This window comes from Populus trichocarpa, chromosome 4, assembly GCF_000002775.5.
Source record: "Populus trichocarpa isolate Nisqually-1 chromosome 4, P.trichocarpa_v4.1, whole genome shotgun sequence".
NCBI lineage: Eukaryota > Viridiplantae > Streptophyta > Magnoliopsida > Malpighiales > Salicaceae > Populus > Populus trichocarpa.
In genome coordinates this window covers 18,828,085-18,845,252 of record NC_037288.2, presented here as the reverse complement: position 1 = coordinate 18,845,252, position 17,168 = coordinate 18,828,085, and the positions used below count along the sequence as shown (strand labels likewise).

The window sequence follows — 17,168 nt, the reverse complement described above, 5'->3', positions numbered from 1 at the left end:
ATATTACCATCCCATTTTTTTTTTAAAAAAAAAAAAACAATTTATTTTTATTTTTTTCTTTGCTACAAATTATTTTTTTATATATTTTCAAATTATTTTTTTTAAAAAAAAACACCTGCCAGCAAACCTATTCACATTCACACTACACAAATCACTCTCAATACATACCTAAATTCTTTCTTTCTTTACAATCAACCGGACACAAGATGTGAAAAGCCAAAAAAAATGCAAGCACAGATCAAGGCCTTGTCCTTGATCTGTGCTTGGTTGCTTTAACTCTCGCAAAAAAGGCTTAGACATGTGAAAGCAAAGAGAACCCTAATAATCCTGAAATAACACAGAGAAAACAAACACTTTCTACGTATATAACATTTAAAATTCAAGTGGAAGAGAATCTTGGAAGTGGGTGGTTTACAATCTGGATGAGAGAATCTGTCAGCTTTTCCTAACAAAGGCAAAATCCAAGAATCCATCAAGGCTGCAAATCTGTAATGAAAATTCATCACATTCAAGAGCAGGAGCCATTAAACAAAGAGAAAGGTCCTAGAGCTACGAGTGAAGAAGGGCAAAAATAAGGACAAGAGTCGTAAAAGCCATTATTGCTGATTGTAGAGCAGAAGGAGAAGCTGTCTTATACGAGTCTCCCATGGCCAAACCAGCTAACCATGACCCATCTGCTAGCATGGTTTCTCCTCCGGATCCAGTCCCAGATCCAGCCCCAGAATCAATGCCTGAACCAGAGCCCGTGTATTCCAGCCCGGATCCCGTGCCAGACCCCTGTGATGTTGTTGTTCCTTCTGTCGTTGGCGTTGAGTAGCTTGAAGATTTCTGACTGCAACACCACATGTAAAAGAAAACCATCAATTACAAAATCAACTAACAGGAATAATTATTACGGGTCGGGTCAGATTCTCTGGTATAATATAAATGACAACTTTGATTGCAACCTCAATTAATCCTAGAGCACTAAAACAATTAACAAATGAAATAAATTAATCATTCAAAAGAGGATCTTTGGCGTTGCTAATTTGCCTCAATCTAGCTCCACTCGAACAGAAAGTGAAATTAAACATAAACAATCACCACCAAAGAATGAAAAAAAACCAGTACAATTGCCGTCACACACAACTAAAACCATAATTTTGCTTTCCACAAACAGTAAACCAGAACAAAGCAGCCCACGATACTCGATATTCCCATGTGTGGATAATATCATTGTGATTTCACCCAGATCATTGTTAAAGCACGCAAAGGAGGGATTTACCAAAGACACCCGCGGCTGCATGCAGTTGAAGAAGATCCTAGCCGAGTGTCCGATGCTTTAGTTCATACATATGGCTAGGATCCACCACTGCAAGTAGCCCCGGCTGTCCCTGGTCCTCCTCGCAAAAGAAAAGGGCTAGCCGCTAGACTACCTTTATCTTTAGACAACATCCATGTAAGAAAGAATAAACTTTCAACGAGACAAAAAAATAAGCGTCAATTCTATATTAATCAAACAAAGAAAAACTTCAAACAAGTGGAAGATTCACCAGAAAAAAACAAAAACCCAAAATTATAAAGACAATACTAACCCAAGAGAGACAATTCCTTACCTTGGAGATGAAGGGCAAAAGGTCACTGTATAATCAGCACCGCTACAAGTAAAAGTGCTAGTTGCATCATCATAAGCATAACTGTAAGATTTAGGACAAGCAGCCTTGAACATCTCTGAATAAACAGAAGGTTTACAAGTGGCGGGTGTATTGAACGCGCCACTGCAACAGTACTCCGGGCTCCCAAAAGCTTCACACGCGCTCTTACACGCGTCGCCTTCACCAACCCTCAGTTCTTGTGGACACTGTATGTTAAGATCCGATATACAGCCCGTTGAAGCGCACATGCCCGACCCCCCACTACCTTCCACAACCATGGGCAAATTGTACCCATCTACAAGACTAACATCGTAAAAATCCTGCCCACCCGACCCGAGTGTGAACTCTGCTAATGTAGCAGGTGGAGCAGCTCCAAATCCGTTACATTCAACTTGACCCGACCCGCAGTCACCTGTTGAGCATAACCCGGCTCCGGATTCGTCGAAATTACACCCAGTTCGAGCCCAAAAACGACCAGACCAGCCAGTTGGGGCTATAAAAGAACGAGAAGAGTCTTGTTGAAGCTCAAATCCGGTGCTGTCAAGTCTAGGACTGCCCGCATTGGCAAGAATTCCAGGCCAAACTGTGTGCTCACATTTGTTTACAAATGTGAACGTAGCAGCTAATACACAACCTGTAAAAACATGGAGGTCTATTTGAGAATGTGATAATGATAGTGTTTATTGGTTGGAAAAGTATTAAAATAATATTTTATTTTATTTTTTAAGATTTATTTTTTATATTAAACGATCTAGAAACATAAACAAAAAGATTAATTTAAAACTAAAATAAAATTAAAAAATTTAAGACATGATTGGACCGTAATAACAAACAGAAGCACGAAATGCAAAACCCTTGAAGGAAAATCCAGACAATAGCAAGAATTCCTCCGGCATTCTTTTAGGTTGTTCTTAGAAGAGAAAAAATGGTGACTTGATGAGAAAATAGGATCAGAATGTTAATTAGTAACTACATACAAACATGAAAATGTTGTTGAGATTTGGTTTCTTGGTGTAAAGATTGGGACTTTTAGGCAAAATGAAGTTAAAATTCAAAAACTCTTTAAGCCTAACAAAGAAATGAGTGCTTAACCACAAAATGAGCCTAGTAAAGGGCTGTTGCTTTGTTAATGTGAATATAAATGTGAGAGAGGGACTAGAAAGTAACAATGGAGAGAGCATTTTTTGTGGGATCATTACCTTTATAACTCACAAGAAGAAGAAGAACAAAGCTGGAAATAAGAGTGGGGAAGCAGCAAGAGTAGTAACCCATGAGGTTTGTTTGTCTCTTTTTTATGGCTTTTGGGATTCTCTTTTTACTTTGAGTACTGGTTTAGTTGGCACAATTGCAGCTTAAGTTAGAGGAAGTGATAAGGATGAAGGTGATGGCGCATTGAGGTAATGGCAATGGAGAAGACAATGAAGGGACTGATGATGCCCTGAAAGTGGTGAGGAGTAAAGAGTGAAGAAAGGGAGTGGTGTGATTGAGGGTTCAATGCCCCATAAACAGACAAATGAGCTTCTGGGAAGAACCAGAGAGGAGAAAAAAGCAGGAGAGACGGTGAATGAGTGTTGGCTCACAGGTATAATAGAGCCTCTTTCTCTCTGAGACAGACAGACTGGCCCTCTCTATCTCACTGTTGTCAGGGACACTGTAAAAGAAAGTGATTGCAGCTAAGGTCTCAATTTCTTATCATCAGTTCAGGGAAAATCTTGCTTAGCTTTTCTAACAGCATATTGTAGTTTTTACCTTTTTTTCTCAATGGAGACTACCTTTTATTATTATTATATATATGAAATGTTATCTATATATACACACACTACATATGTGCACCTGATACTGTTTATATATTACTTATATTTTAAAAATTATTTGAAAGTTTAACTACAGTTTTTTTAAAAAATATTTTTTTCTCAAAAATATATTAAATAATATTTTTTATTATTTTTTAAATTATTTTTAACATCAGCAAATCAAAATTATTTAAAAATACCAAAAAAAATTAATTTAAAGTAAAAAAAATTAATTTTTTAAAACACTTTTAAAACACAAAAAACCCCTTATTAAATAATATAATTATAAAAAAATTCTTTCATTCATGTTTGTTTGAATTAATATTTATGAGTTTGAATTAAATTATTATTCTTGTTTTTTTTTTCATTTAACAGTACTTTGATCCAATTAGTGTCCAAATCACCTGTGGTTTTTGGCAATTCTAGAAGGAGTGGACAGCTAATAGGAGGTTTATTTTTATGTTTTAAAAAAAATTTGAAAAAAATAATTTTGAAAAAGTTTAAATTTTATTTTATTTTATTTTTTATTTACCTGAAATTAATATTTTTATATTATTTTGATGTGTTAATTTTAAAAAATAAAAAATATTATTTAAATATATTTTTAAATAAAAAAAATACTTTAAAAATTAATAATTATTATTAACCTATATATAATTAATAGGATTTTGTGGTTATACTTTAGATTTTTTATGAATTATGTTTAGATGTTTTAATTTTTGAATGCTCCATGTCAGCCCTTATTAATTTAAATTTTTCAATATTACCTTATATATTTTGTAATGTTGAATAACAAACGTGACTAACAAAATGTCTAGAATAACTGTGATTTTACTTGTATTTTTAAAAAATTTAATTTTTTTATATGTTTTTTATCGTTTTTATGTGCTGATTTTAAAAATAATTTTTAAAAAATAAAAAAATATCATTTTAATACATTTTAACATAAAAAATACTTTAAAAAACAATAACAACCACGTTACTAGAAAATCAATCACCTTTTATTGTGTTCCTACTTCTCCTAACGAGAATGCTCTTCTCCTACAATATATTAGATCCAAGCCCCTAATTTACAGAATTTATGATTTAACACCCCAAAAAATTATTCTTGATTTTTTTTCAACGTCAGAATAATAAAGTTATGAAATTTTCAAAAGAAGGTCAGAAAGAAGCCCTTAAAATTCAACTATTTCAACATCCTGCAAAAATAACTTTTCATTACTTGAAAAAACTAAATTAATTAATTAAAAATTTTAGTGGGTTTCCCATGGGACAATGGCTGTTCCAGTACGTGAAACCCCATAGCATAAATAACGGGGAACCGTTTGATTCGTATACAAAAAGAAAGTCAAAAAGAAGCAAAACTTTTAAGATTAGAGGCCCCACCAATCACATTTTGCCACCACTTTATTTTTCACATCAGCAACAGTTGCTTAAAACTAGAAAAAAAAAATATTGATTCAGTACCATGTAGCTCTGACAAGGCTGGGATGGAGACTATTTAGATGTGTGTCCATCCGATCATCGGCTCATAAACTGCCACGACGAGTAATATGACGGTTGATTTGTGCCACGTGGTAAGTCCTGATTTGGGGTCCTCGCTTTTGCAGTGCAATTATGGGAAGAGCATAGGATTCTTGACTGTATACTCTCTCGTCTTTTCATGATTTACTGTTGATTCTTTGGAAGCTGAAAATATTATTTACTTTAATTATTTAAAAATTAAGAGTGTAATTAATTGGAACTATCAAGAAGTATACTGACAATCAATCTTGTTTGTTACCCGTCTGAGCAAGATATTTCCTCAGTCCTCGTTCTAATGGTTTTTATACAAATGTTCAAGAACATCAAATATGTCGTCCGCGCTCCTCCGAGGATGCGACCAAATTTTCTCAAATGATATAATAATTCTAGAAAAATCATATTCATTTTATTAAAACGTGATCTGTAATAAGAGATTAAAATAATTTATGGAAAAAAAAGTTTAAAAAATTATAAAATTCAAGATTTAATATTCTAATATCAAAAATAAAAACAAAAAAAAAATCAAAAAATATAACGTTGAAGAAGAATCTGAGTTCAACTCGAGCTAACTTGATGAATTCATAACCCGCGATATAAGATCGTGATAAAAAAATTTTTCAAAAGAATGACCTAGTAAAAAAGATAAAAGTTCAGTACAAAAATGTAAAAAAAAAAAAAACCAAGCCAACTTAACGAACCCACAGCCCGCGATATGAAATCAAGATAAAAAAATAATTTAAAAAAAAGACCTAGTAAAAAAGACCAAAGTTCAATAAAAAAACATAAAAAAACTGAGTTAACTAGAGTTAATTTACCAACCCGCTCCTGAAATAACCAAATAGAAAGAAAAGTGAAAAAATAACAAAGTTCAAGTGCAGATAACTTGATACAAAATGATGAAACTGGGAAAAAAAACTCATAAAAAAATCAAGGAAAAAAAAATAAAGCCAACCTGGGTTGAATCGATTAACCCATCACTCGCGACATGAGATTGAAATAAAAAAAATAAACTAAGAAGGTGATTAAAAAAACTAAGAAAATGATTAAAAAATAATCAAAAGAATGGGGACTATAACTAGATAAAAAAAATTAAATTAAATGTTGAGGGATAAAATTAAAAAAAAAACAAATTAAGAAAAGGATAAAAATATAGAAATCAAAAGAATGAGAATAAAAAATAGATCAAGAAAAAAAATGCAATAAAATTGAAAAGAATGATATTGTATAAAATAACAACAATCAAGAAAAGTATAAAACACAAAAATAGAGCCATCAAAAATAGAGGGACCAAATCGGATAAGAAATCAAATTGAATAAAATGCTTAGGTAAGAAATTGAAAGAAAAAAAACTTCAAAAAGAATCAAAAGTCAAATAAACAATAATCAAAAGGAGGGTCAAAATCAACAAAATCATAAACTAGAGGACACGATTGTTTTTTGAAAGTCATGTGAGAATTTCTAGGAAATGAGAGAGAAAATAGAGAAGAAAGTAAAAAAAACCCTCCAACGCAACCCAACTGAACCTCCTATACAAGCATGCGTCACATCACTGGAAAGAGAATGACTCGTCTCCCAATGCCGCCACGAGGGTAGAATTTTGACAACCAGAAGGGACCTCATGCGCCACCTGAATGACGCAGAGACCATTTTAATGGGGTGGATGACTTGCCCCTATTTTTTTGAAACAAAATATGCAGATGATAATGTCGTGTCATCTGCAATTCTAGATTTCATCCAATGATGGCTAAAAAATCAAGTCAGTGTTTTTTGTCCAAAAAACCTAATTTTAAAGTCATTTCAACCCAAAAACACACCACCAACATCATTGATACACCCATAAATCAATATATTAACTCAAAACACCTAAAAAGGGTCAAAAAACACGAAATCAAAGTTGGTTAAGTTTATATTCATCGACTTAAATATGTTTTTTCAGGCAACATCGAGGTACTAAACAACCATGATCTAGCATCTCTCATCTAATAGAACCCGTTGATAAAAAAAAACTTATTTTGGTGGTAAAAAATGACCTGAATGACTACATTCTCTCTCATCACCAAAATCCAACGACTTTTCTCTCTTTCCTTTCTCTAACCAGGGATTGAAAAACATTATAAATAAATTTCTGTACCAAAATTGATTTTTTTGAAATCTAAAATGATCTAAATTGTCTAATTTGTGTTATTTTTAAAGTTTGAGAACCTAGATGTATTTTAAAAAAATTTATAGCACACCCACCATGTTTAACTCCTTTTTAATTTCAGTTCCTCTCCATTCAATTCTATTATTTCCTAAAAAATTAAATAGCATAAAATAAAAATTTAAAGACTAAAATAATTTATTAAAAAATACATAGCTTATACACAATGTTTTTGGTTCTGTGAGCAGGTGTGGGCCTAGTGAAACTTTTGCCTTGTTTGTTTCAAGGAAACCAAATTCCAGGAATTCATTTTCCTCGTTTTCTCATGTTTGGCAACCATCTTGAAAGTTAGTCAAAGGAAAGTTAATTCCGGTCAACAAAAAAACAACCTTTACCCGCAGAGAAGTGTTTTCCTTTCCTTTTCAAAAGGAAAACACTTTCCTTTATTGATAAAACACATATTTCCCCCTCTCTGTGTTTCTTTCCGAAAACAGTTGAAAAGCAAAGAAGATCTGGAGAATCACACTTACATTTCATATATTTTTTCCCTCAAATTTCTCTATTATTTCTCTTTATGTTTTTTTCTTCTTCGTATTTTTTAGATCTGTAAGAATTATAGCAAAAAATCCTTGATCTTGTTTAATTTGTTGTCTGTTTCGAAAAAAACTATTTCTCTGTATTTGTATTTGCTGTGCAAACAATCCATCATGGTTGGGGAAGCTGCCTATCAATTTTTTTCCCATACCCAGTTTTCTTCTTCATCTCCTCGTCACATTCAAACAAGCTCACACAAAAACCCAACCAAATTCATCACAAGCAAGCCATAAAAAACACAATTTTTCTTGCACATTCGGCAACTTCCCCAACCAGTCTCTACCCGGTTTCCCCGTCACCGGATCCAGAACAAAGAGAGAGACGCAAACAGGAGGGGAAACTGCCGGGGGAGAGAGGGATGAGAACTAGGAATGAGGAGCAGATCCTTGAGGTCTAGCCCTCCTGCCCCTTGCCCCTTGAATCTGTGATGTTGTCCTGCTTCTTCAGAGAACAGGGGAATGGCGAGAGAGAACCGAGAGAGAACAGGGAAAGAGAAAGAGAGCCGAGAGAGAACAGCCGAGAGAGAACTGGGTATGCAGGAGGGGAAACCGAATGAGGGGAAACCCAGGGGAATTTGAGAAACCAAATAAGGGGAATGACAGGGGAATGAGAGGAAACCAAATGACAGTGGAATGAGAGGGAAATGAGGGGAAACCGAATGAACTGGGGAATGATAGGGGAATGAGAGGGGAAATGAGGGGAAACCGAATGAGGGGAATGAGGGGAATGATAGTGGAATGAAAGGGGAATGAGGGGAATGATAGTGGAATGAAAGGGGAATGAGGAGGGAATGACAACGGAATGAGAGAATTCTTCATACAAAAAAAAACCAAATATATAACTCTTACCATAAACTAATTTGGCTTTCTTCATATGAAAAAAAAAAACTTATTTTAAGCTTTTAAAATTGAAAAAAAAATAATAGATTTAACTTAAAAAATATTTCACAAGCTTATTTCTGATATGACGTATATAGTTATATTTTATAAAATAAGCTATGTATGAATATAAGATATAATAAAAAAAATTCATCATTATACTTTTTAGATTTTATTTTTTTATTGTAAGTGATTAAATATTTATATTAAATATTTTATATATATTAGATAAACTTGAAAAAAAAATTAATTCATTAATAAATTATTTTCTAGTTTATTTTTCATAACATAACCAAACACTGGAAAGTTTTTCAGTTTATTTTTCATAACACTACCAAATATTAAAAAATATTTTTTTGAAATTTACTTTTCAGTAATTTACTTTTCCCGAAATTTATTATTTAAAAAAAAACAATTTTTCTGTAAACAAATAGAGATTAGCTTTATAAATATGGTAGTGGCAGAAAACTCGCATCATTCGTAGGTCCACGCCACAGGATTTTGAAGACCATTCAAACCACTTTCCATGATAAAAAGCGTACCGCTTCATTGTTCCCCTCCCCATACGAATAATTAAGGGTTTAAACAAAAACATAATAAAAGATGAGTGATTCTTTGCTTTTGTCACCATGTATTATTTATTTATTTATTTATTTTATATATATATAAGGTATATTGGTCGGTTTACACTCTTACACGTAACAAATTAGATTTTTATATCCTAAATAAAGCTTACGAAACAAAATTTATACCTCACGATCCATGAAATTAATATTAATGAGCAGAGAAAGCCTTACTACAAATCATACATGAGATCACACATGTAGCATACTTTTATTTCCCATTAATTTTAATAACTCAGTCATCAACGTGGAAGTATGGTTGCGGTTGTTTTTTAAAATATTTTTTATTTAAAAATATATTAAAATAATATATTTTTTATTTTTTAAAAATTATTTTTGATATCAGCGCATCAAAATAATTTAAAAATAACTTTTCATAATTATTTCATGGACATAATATTTCATGCCAGTTAATTTGGATGTACGGATTCCAAAATTCCCAGCTTTTATTATGTGTTGTATAGTTATAAAAGATGTGCTTTAATTGATTCGGAACAGGCTTGGTCGTGAAAAATGCTGAACATCGAAAGTTTTTTGGCTTACATGTAAGATTTTGTAGAATCCCTCCAACCCCCCACTTATAATTATGTGCTGACTGGCCCGAGAACTCAGGTTGGTGAAATGAGATGCAACAAAACCGCTCATCAAATATGAAACCATGAGCTACTTCAGGAAATGCTGGATGCATCCGATGTGCAAACTCGAGGGATTGGAAATGAATAAATCCAATTATCTGCAGGTCTGGGAGAAATCGACAGTTTATAAAATAAAAAATTATATTATTTTAATATATTTTATAAAATAATTACTACCACAGTACTAAATAAACTCTCCGAATCATGGGCAGATGCAAGTATATTGAGTTCGTGACCTTCTTTGTTATCAAGACAATCAGATTATTTCCTCTTTGATATTCCCAGCCGAGAAAAGAATATTAAATTCCCACAATTTTGTTTTATGCCTTCAGTATGGGAGAAAAGCCAACCAGAAAGTTACGGGAGGAACAGCAAATGTGCAATTGCCATGGCCATATCTGTCAAGGGCGAGCAAATCCATATGCGTTTTATTCTCCCTTTCTTGTAATTTATTCATGATTGCAACATTTGTTTGTGAGATCACGAACATCAATGCATAAGAGACCGTGAAGGCAGCTCACAGTCTTCCTGGACATGTACAATATTGTCTAGTCTACCTTTGTTTTCTAATCACAGTCTCTTGTTTCCACTCTTGTATTTTTTTTTCCATCACCCTTTTTCCCCCCTCCATGAGCTTTGTATCGCATGACCAAGGGAACTTTTATTTTTAATACAAGCAAGATTCATATAATGGTCTCGCATGTATTATAATTAAGTAAGAACTAATAAGAGTCGTGACAGTTATACATCATTTATTCGACATAGTTCTTTTTATGTACTACAATATTAGTCTTTACTTAATATAATTTATAAATGAGAAGCCCTTAATCGGTCCAATAATAATATCTCTATCAAAAACAATTTATGTAATCATTATTCTAATTCAATCATGTATACCAAATAGAAAACAATAAATACAAGAAACATCTTTATAAATGAGCTCTTAGTATCAAATACATAATCATTATAAAATCATGACATAATATCAACAATTATATTCCATGGTACCTATTATTTCAACATGATTATTGAAAATCTTGGGTGACATTCCTTTTGTTAATGGATTAACAATCATAATAACTATGCTAATATGTTCAATTGATAATTTTTGTTCTTGAACAATTTCTTTAACGACAAGTATTTCAATTTCATGTGTTTTGTACCTTTTGAATACATGTTGTTCTTAAAAAAAAAAAAACTGCAAAATTATCACAATAAGTTTTCAGTGGCTTGGCAATATTGTTGACTGAAGTCCTGAAATAAAGTTCGCAACCAATTTGTTTGAATTATAGCCTAAAAGCATGCCACAAATTCAGCTTTCATAATGGATGCAACAATAGTATATTACTTTGCACTCTTTTATGAGATTGTTCCTCCGGCTAAAAGGAATAAATAACCAAATATGGATTTTCTTATATCCATATATCCAATAAAATCTAAATCTGAATATTCAATCACCTTAATATGATCAAATTTTCTGTAAATGAGCATGTAATCTTTTGTCCTTACAAGCATCTCATTACTTTATTTATAACCTTTCAGTGATCTAAACCTAGATCACTTTGGTACATGCTTAGCATTCCAACATCAAAATTAATGTTTAGCCTGGTACGAGTTTAAGCATACATCAAGCTCTCAATAATTTATGCATATGAAAGTCTTTCTATTTTTTTGTGTTCCAATTCATTATTTGGGCATTGAATGTGATTAAACTCATCTCTCTTTTGAATGAAAACAACATTTGCTAAGAATTTATTTATTCTAAATCTCTCTTAAACTTTATTGATATAAGCTTTTTGAGACAACCTAAACAATTCTTGTGATCTATTTCAGAATAGTTTTATCCCAATCACATATGTTCCCTCTCCCATGTCTTTCATCTCAAAGGTATTACAGAGAAAATTTTTGGTCTCGTGTAGACTTTTAAGTCTCGTTTCCTCTTGAACAAGCATGCTCTGCAACTCATGTACATTTCATTTGTCCTTCATTGTATTATAGTTCATTTGAAAAGGACCATACCTATGAGGTAACCAGTTGATAATAAATGGCACAAGAAAATTCACATCCACATTCATTCCTAATGACTTAAGTTTTGATGCAATATTTGTCATTTAAATGACATGCTCATGCATGATAGGAGAACCATAAATCATAAATCCCCTAGTATTTTTAGTTTTGGGAAGAAAAAACTTGATGTCACTAGCTATACTCATTCGCAGTAACATTAGGTTGTCTCTTTGATATTTCCCAAGTTTTATAGAAAGATTCTTCTTCGGCACTACTAATATTAGTAATAGCAGCGGGTCTCTTAACTTAAAGTTCTAAATCAACATCTAAGATTGAACTTGTTCACACCAATCAAATAAATTAAATATTAGAACATATGAAGCATGCAAATAAAGGGAAATAAGAACATTTACTGCAAAGATTTATAAAAATACTGAAACATTAATGCTTTGAACCAAAACTTAAATATATTATACAAATCCAAATATATATATATATATATATATATATATATATATATATATAATCTTCTTTAGGTGATGCAACAATATACAAAAAAATAATCATAATGATAATAATAAAATTTAACTTGATTTGATAATTATATATGCACTAATTAGATGAATTTACTATCTTTGGATATATAAACATAACTAACCACACATATTGATTAGCATTAATTATATTCATTAATTATAAAAACAACTAGTCGATCTTTAGGTGATCCTAAAATACTTTATAACAATGAACTTTAATTTACGCATAAATAAACAATTATCATGACATTTAGAAACATAAAATTCATGGGTCATTGAAAAGAAAAAACATTATACAATTCAAAACTCATTTGTCTTAATGATTTGACAACTTTGATGATTAACAAACCAGACATAATATAAATTTCAAATTGTAAACATAGTACTTAAACATGAATATTCTAACATATAGTCATAAATATATTATGCTCTTAACTTTAATTTTAATCATGCTTAAGAACATATAAACAATAATTATTATATATTAGAAAATAGACTAAAATACTAATTATTTTAAAGTCTCCATTCCTATACAAATACTCCCCTATTATTGGAGAACTTATGATTAATCTTGAATCAATACTTTAATCTCTCAACTTAACCATCTAGATTCAACTCACGGTGACTTCATTCTCTAGAAGTATTCAAATTTAAGAATTAACTATTCCAAAAAAAATAAAAATCAATCGGCTATTATAAATCAATTGGACAATGCCAAAAAAATCATGATCAATTAGCAGTGTCACGACCTCGGTTTGGGCCACACCAAAGCATTCTTTTATTATTATTATTATTATTATTATTAACGTTAGTGTCCGGACCAGTTTGCACGTATCTCGACTAATCTCACAGGCCCTGAAGTTAACGACTATGTAAGTCTTCAGTGACCATCATATTAGCAACCACAGAGCTTGAATCTGAAACTATAGGGGAAGCAAACCCTTTAGTCCCAAACTCTTATCACTAAACCATCTATTAAATGGTTCACATCAAAACATTTTTAAATTTTGTATGCATGGCAGTAGTTTTTGAAATTTACAGGTAGCTTTTTCTAATCCAACATCAATTATGAAAATAAAAACAATAATATTCTTTAATAAATATTCATATACAAAAATCATTATAATAAGCAGTGGAAGAATAAAATAAATTCCTCAAATTAAAATCTAGACTTTATAAGAAATTAGGAGGAACAATAATTTTTAAATGAAAAAACATGAATTTCTAAAACTGAAGTTCTGATAGCAATCTCTAACTAGTATGAATAAATTTCACAATGGAGTATATTTTCTACGCATTTTCCAAGAGATATTCGGCATAAGCTATGCACTTGAACTGTATAATTCTTTCTATGCTTTACGTGGAACTGTTTTTGATGATCTAGCTTGTCTCATCCTTCCTGGGGCCAGTGAAACTTTGGAAGGGAGGCCCCAGGGCCACCCCAGCAGTGCCTGTAAATTATTAAAAATTTGAAATGTTGAATTGTGGATCAGGCTTTGCTTTTTATGCATTTCTCGAGACGAACAAAGCTTTTGAATTCCTCCTTTTCCTCCTTTCTGTAACTTTCGTTTTGTCAAAAGAACCCAGCAAAAGCATCAACTGTAGCGGTAATTAGTGTCAAGAATGAAGACATTCCTTCTTGGACCCATTCCTCTCTCCGTTTTCTCAAAAAACCCTTTTCAGTCATTCATCTTCCTTTTGAAAAAAAGAAGAAAGAAACTCGTATCCATGGTTTTAATGGTCTGTATGAACATTGAAGCATGCTTTCTTATGATGGTTTTCTTTTAGAACATGGTCTGTATGAACGTGTTTACATCAACGTTTATTCACTGAAATCAAACCTGTTCCTAAAAAAAAGAAGGAAACCCAGTCCTTTTTTAAAATAGATTAAGCCTATTCCCAATAACTGAAATTAAGCCCCTTTCCGATCACGGATCGGGGAGGAAAAATAATATATTTTTTTGGTTTTTCTTTGAATTTAAACACAAAGCGTGGATGATAAGACAAATAGAGAACTCCCACTTCATAAGGGTTTTTGTACGGTTTGGTGATTCAGGTAATGTTTGGAAACGTGTTTGAAGCTGTGTTTTTAAAATATTTGAATTTTATTTTATTTTTTTATTAAAATTTAATATGGTTTGTACATTTTAGATTGTTTTGATATGCTGATATCAAAAATAATTTTTTAAAAATAAAAAAATATTATTAATATGCATTTTCGCATGAAAAATTATTTAAAAAGCACCCACAACCACACTGTAAAATATAACCTCAATGCAATCTGTTGATGCTTATTGCTGTAACTTCGAGCTACGTGTTCTTTACAAAATAAATAAATAAATAAGTTGAGCATTTTAGTTTCAACGTAAAAAAACATATCATGTTATATGGGAGATTTTGCAAGTCAGCACCACAGTCTGACTCTATTTCTGCTTTGGTCAAAGCATGGGCAGCTTATGGGTTGTGTGGCTTTGTGCCAATTGATATCTTCACCTCCTGGAACTCTGTATGAAGAGGAACAATTGCGCCGCCCGGGAAATCATGTGTAAACGGTGGTTCTCCGCTGTTTAGGGACTATCAAGTATATGTGCCTCTCTCATTTTCACCTAAGGTATGTTTCTTGATTGGTGCTTATTATCGTGGTGGTTACTATTTTAATGCTTGTGGTCATTAATTATTGCTAAAAACGTTTATCTTTTTAAATTGAATACGACACGAAAACTACAGTGTAGACTCATATTATAAAATTATAAATATATTTTTTAATTAGTTATATAGATAATTTTAGCCAAATAATAAATAAAAGTATAATACAATTAAAACAAAAATAAAATAACAATCACTCTAAAATACATAGTCCAAATAAAAATTCTAATTTAACTTAAAAATCCCTTACAATACAATTATGTCCATAAAATTTCATTACTTAACAGTAAACAAATTTAAAACAAATAATTTGCTGGTCTGTCATGTAAACTAAGATCAACATCATTGTTTTCATCTTCCTCATTATTCCTAAGACATTCATGAAGAACATTATCATACAAAGAATTACTAGTAGCAACACCAATATTTTGAACATTAATGTTATTACTAGTACCAACATCAATATTGTCAATAGTATTTAACCCAAAAATCCTTGAATTTTTTGAATTAGCATCAATTAGAATCTCTAAATCATACCATAACTCTCCATTTCAACATCATTAGAATTTTTTTTTAATCACTTTTATCTTCTTTACCATTTTTTTTTTGTGTTGCACTATTAATAACACTAATCAAATCAAAGTTTGATGAATTATTATGAATTCTTTGCATTGACATCAATTTGAATCTCTAGATCATCTCCATCTCCATAACTCTATATTTCAATATCATTAGAAAATTCTTCTTCATCATTTTTTATCATTTTTACTATTTTTTCTTCGTAGTGTATTATCAAAGACACTAATTAAAGCAAAGTTTAATGAATTACCATGATTTTTTTCTTTAGTTATCCAATTATCATCAAATGAGAGATCATCTATAACTTCATTAAAATTATTAGCATGCATTTTGACTTGGTTGCCATTTAATTTCAAATTGCACGTTACAAACACTAAGTCATTTATTTTTCTGGTGCAAATGATTTTTTCATTTTGTATGAACCTAAGCAAGCAATTTAAATTTATAACTTATAAGATTTTTATCAAATATAAAAACATTAAAAATAAAACACTTACTATCTAAAATGCATTCCAGATACGCTCATATCTAGATGAACTACAAGTCTAGCTTAGAATTGGATTGCAAACCTTTGTAATTCTAGACATTCATCTCCATAAGAATCCAACCATTTAGCTAGAGTTTTATTCCTCGTTGTCTTGGTAAATTCAATGCCAAATAACCCTTTTTCATCCTTAAATGAGTCAAGTTATAAGTCAATTTTACACATCTCACTTACATCAATCACCATCATTCCAGAGCATTGATATAATTCAATTTTAATGCTGGCGTTATAATTGAGATTATAATGATAATGAGGATTGAAGTAACAAGCTATTTTATGAAGATTTACGTGGAGTTGAAGTTTTTATCTTGCATCAACAATATTTCATATATATAACTACAAAATATTAATAAGCACGTCTTGAGTTTCCTAATTTAAAGGACATTCTTTCCATTAAAAAAATAAACAGACTATATGTGTCTTTTACATGTGATACAATCATGTGAACTTTAACAACAACGGGTGATGGAATGAAGTATAACATGATATTTGGATATAATTCCTTTATTTAAAGATGAAATCATAATTTTAGAGACTTGATAGAGAAAATAGTCTAAAACATAAGGATAACTTGACAAGGTTGTTTTAAAGTCAGATTATATTATGAATAGCGAGTTAGCACAGCAACAAAACACAAACCAGTACCAGTTGATGGATGATTCGGCATACAAAACGCTTTAGATCTTAAAATACCTGCACAAAAGTTGGCATTTATATGAACATCTAAAAAGTACACACCAATAAAATAATTAACAAAATTAAGAAATCACATAAACAAAAAAGATTATTACTAGTAATAACCCTCAGACTTGTCTTTTACCAAGCCTTTTGATCCTAGAACAACAAAAAAAAAAAGGAGGGGAGGGGGGGATGAGTGTGCTAGATTTGGAAGAAAAAGAATTAATTAAGATACTCCATTAAAACTTATAAAATTAATACAAAATCACTAGTTTACAATATTTTAATACTGATTTTATGCAAGTGGAGTTTAATTTTATTATTTTTTAAGTTTTTTATTTGATTTTGTACACTAAA

At 31.1% G+C, this 17,168-nt stretch overlaps 1 protein-coding gene across 1 annotated transcript; it reads right to left on the bottom strand.

Annotated features, from left to right (window-relative positions):
- Window positions 1-342: 342 nt before the first annotated feature.
- LOC7470389 (thaumatin-like protein 1) lies at window positions 343-3,307 on the bottom strand. The gene is made up of 3 exons (XM_006384506.3): window positions 2,834-3,307; window positions 1,596-2,268; window positions 343-832 (listed from the first exon to the last, which is right to left on the bottom strand). Exons 1-3 carry the CDS (start codon window positions 2,904-2,906, stop codon window positions 550-552), a joined length of 1,029 nt encoding a protein of 342 aa, XP_006384568.2. The 5' UTR covers window positions 2,907-3,307; the 3' UTR covers window positions 343-549.
- Between the last annotated feature and the right edge of the window lie 13,861 nt (window positions 3,308-17,168).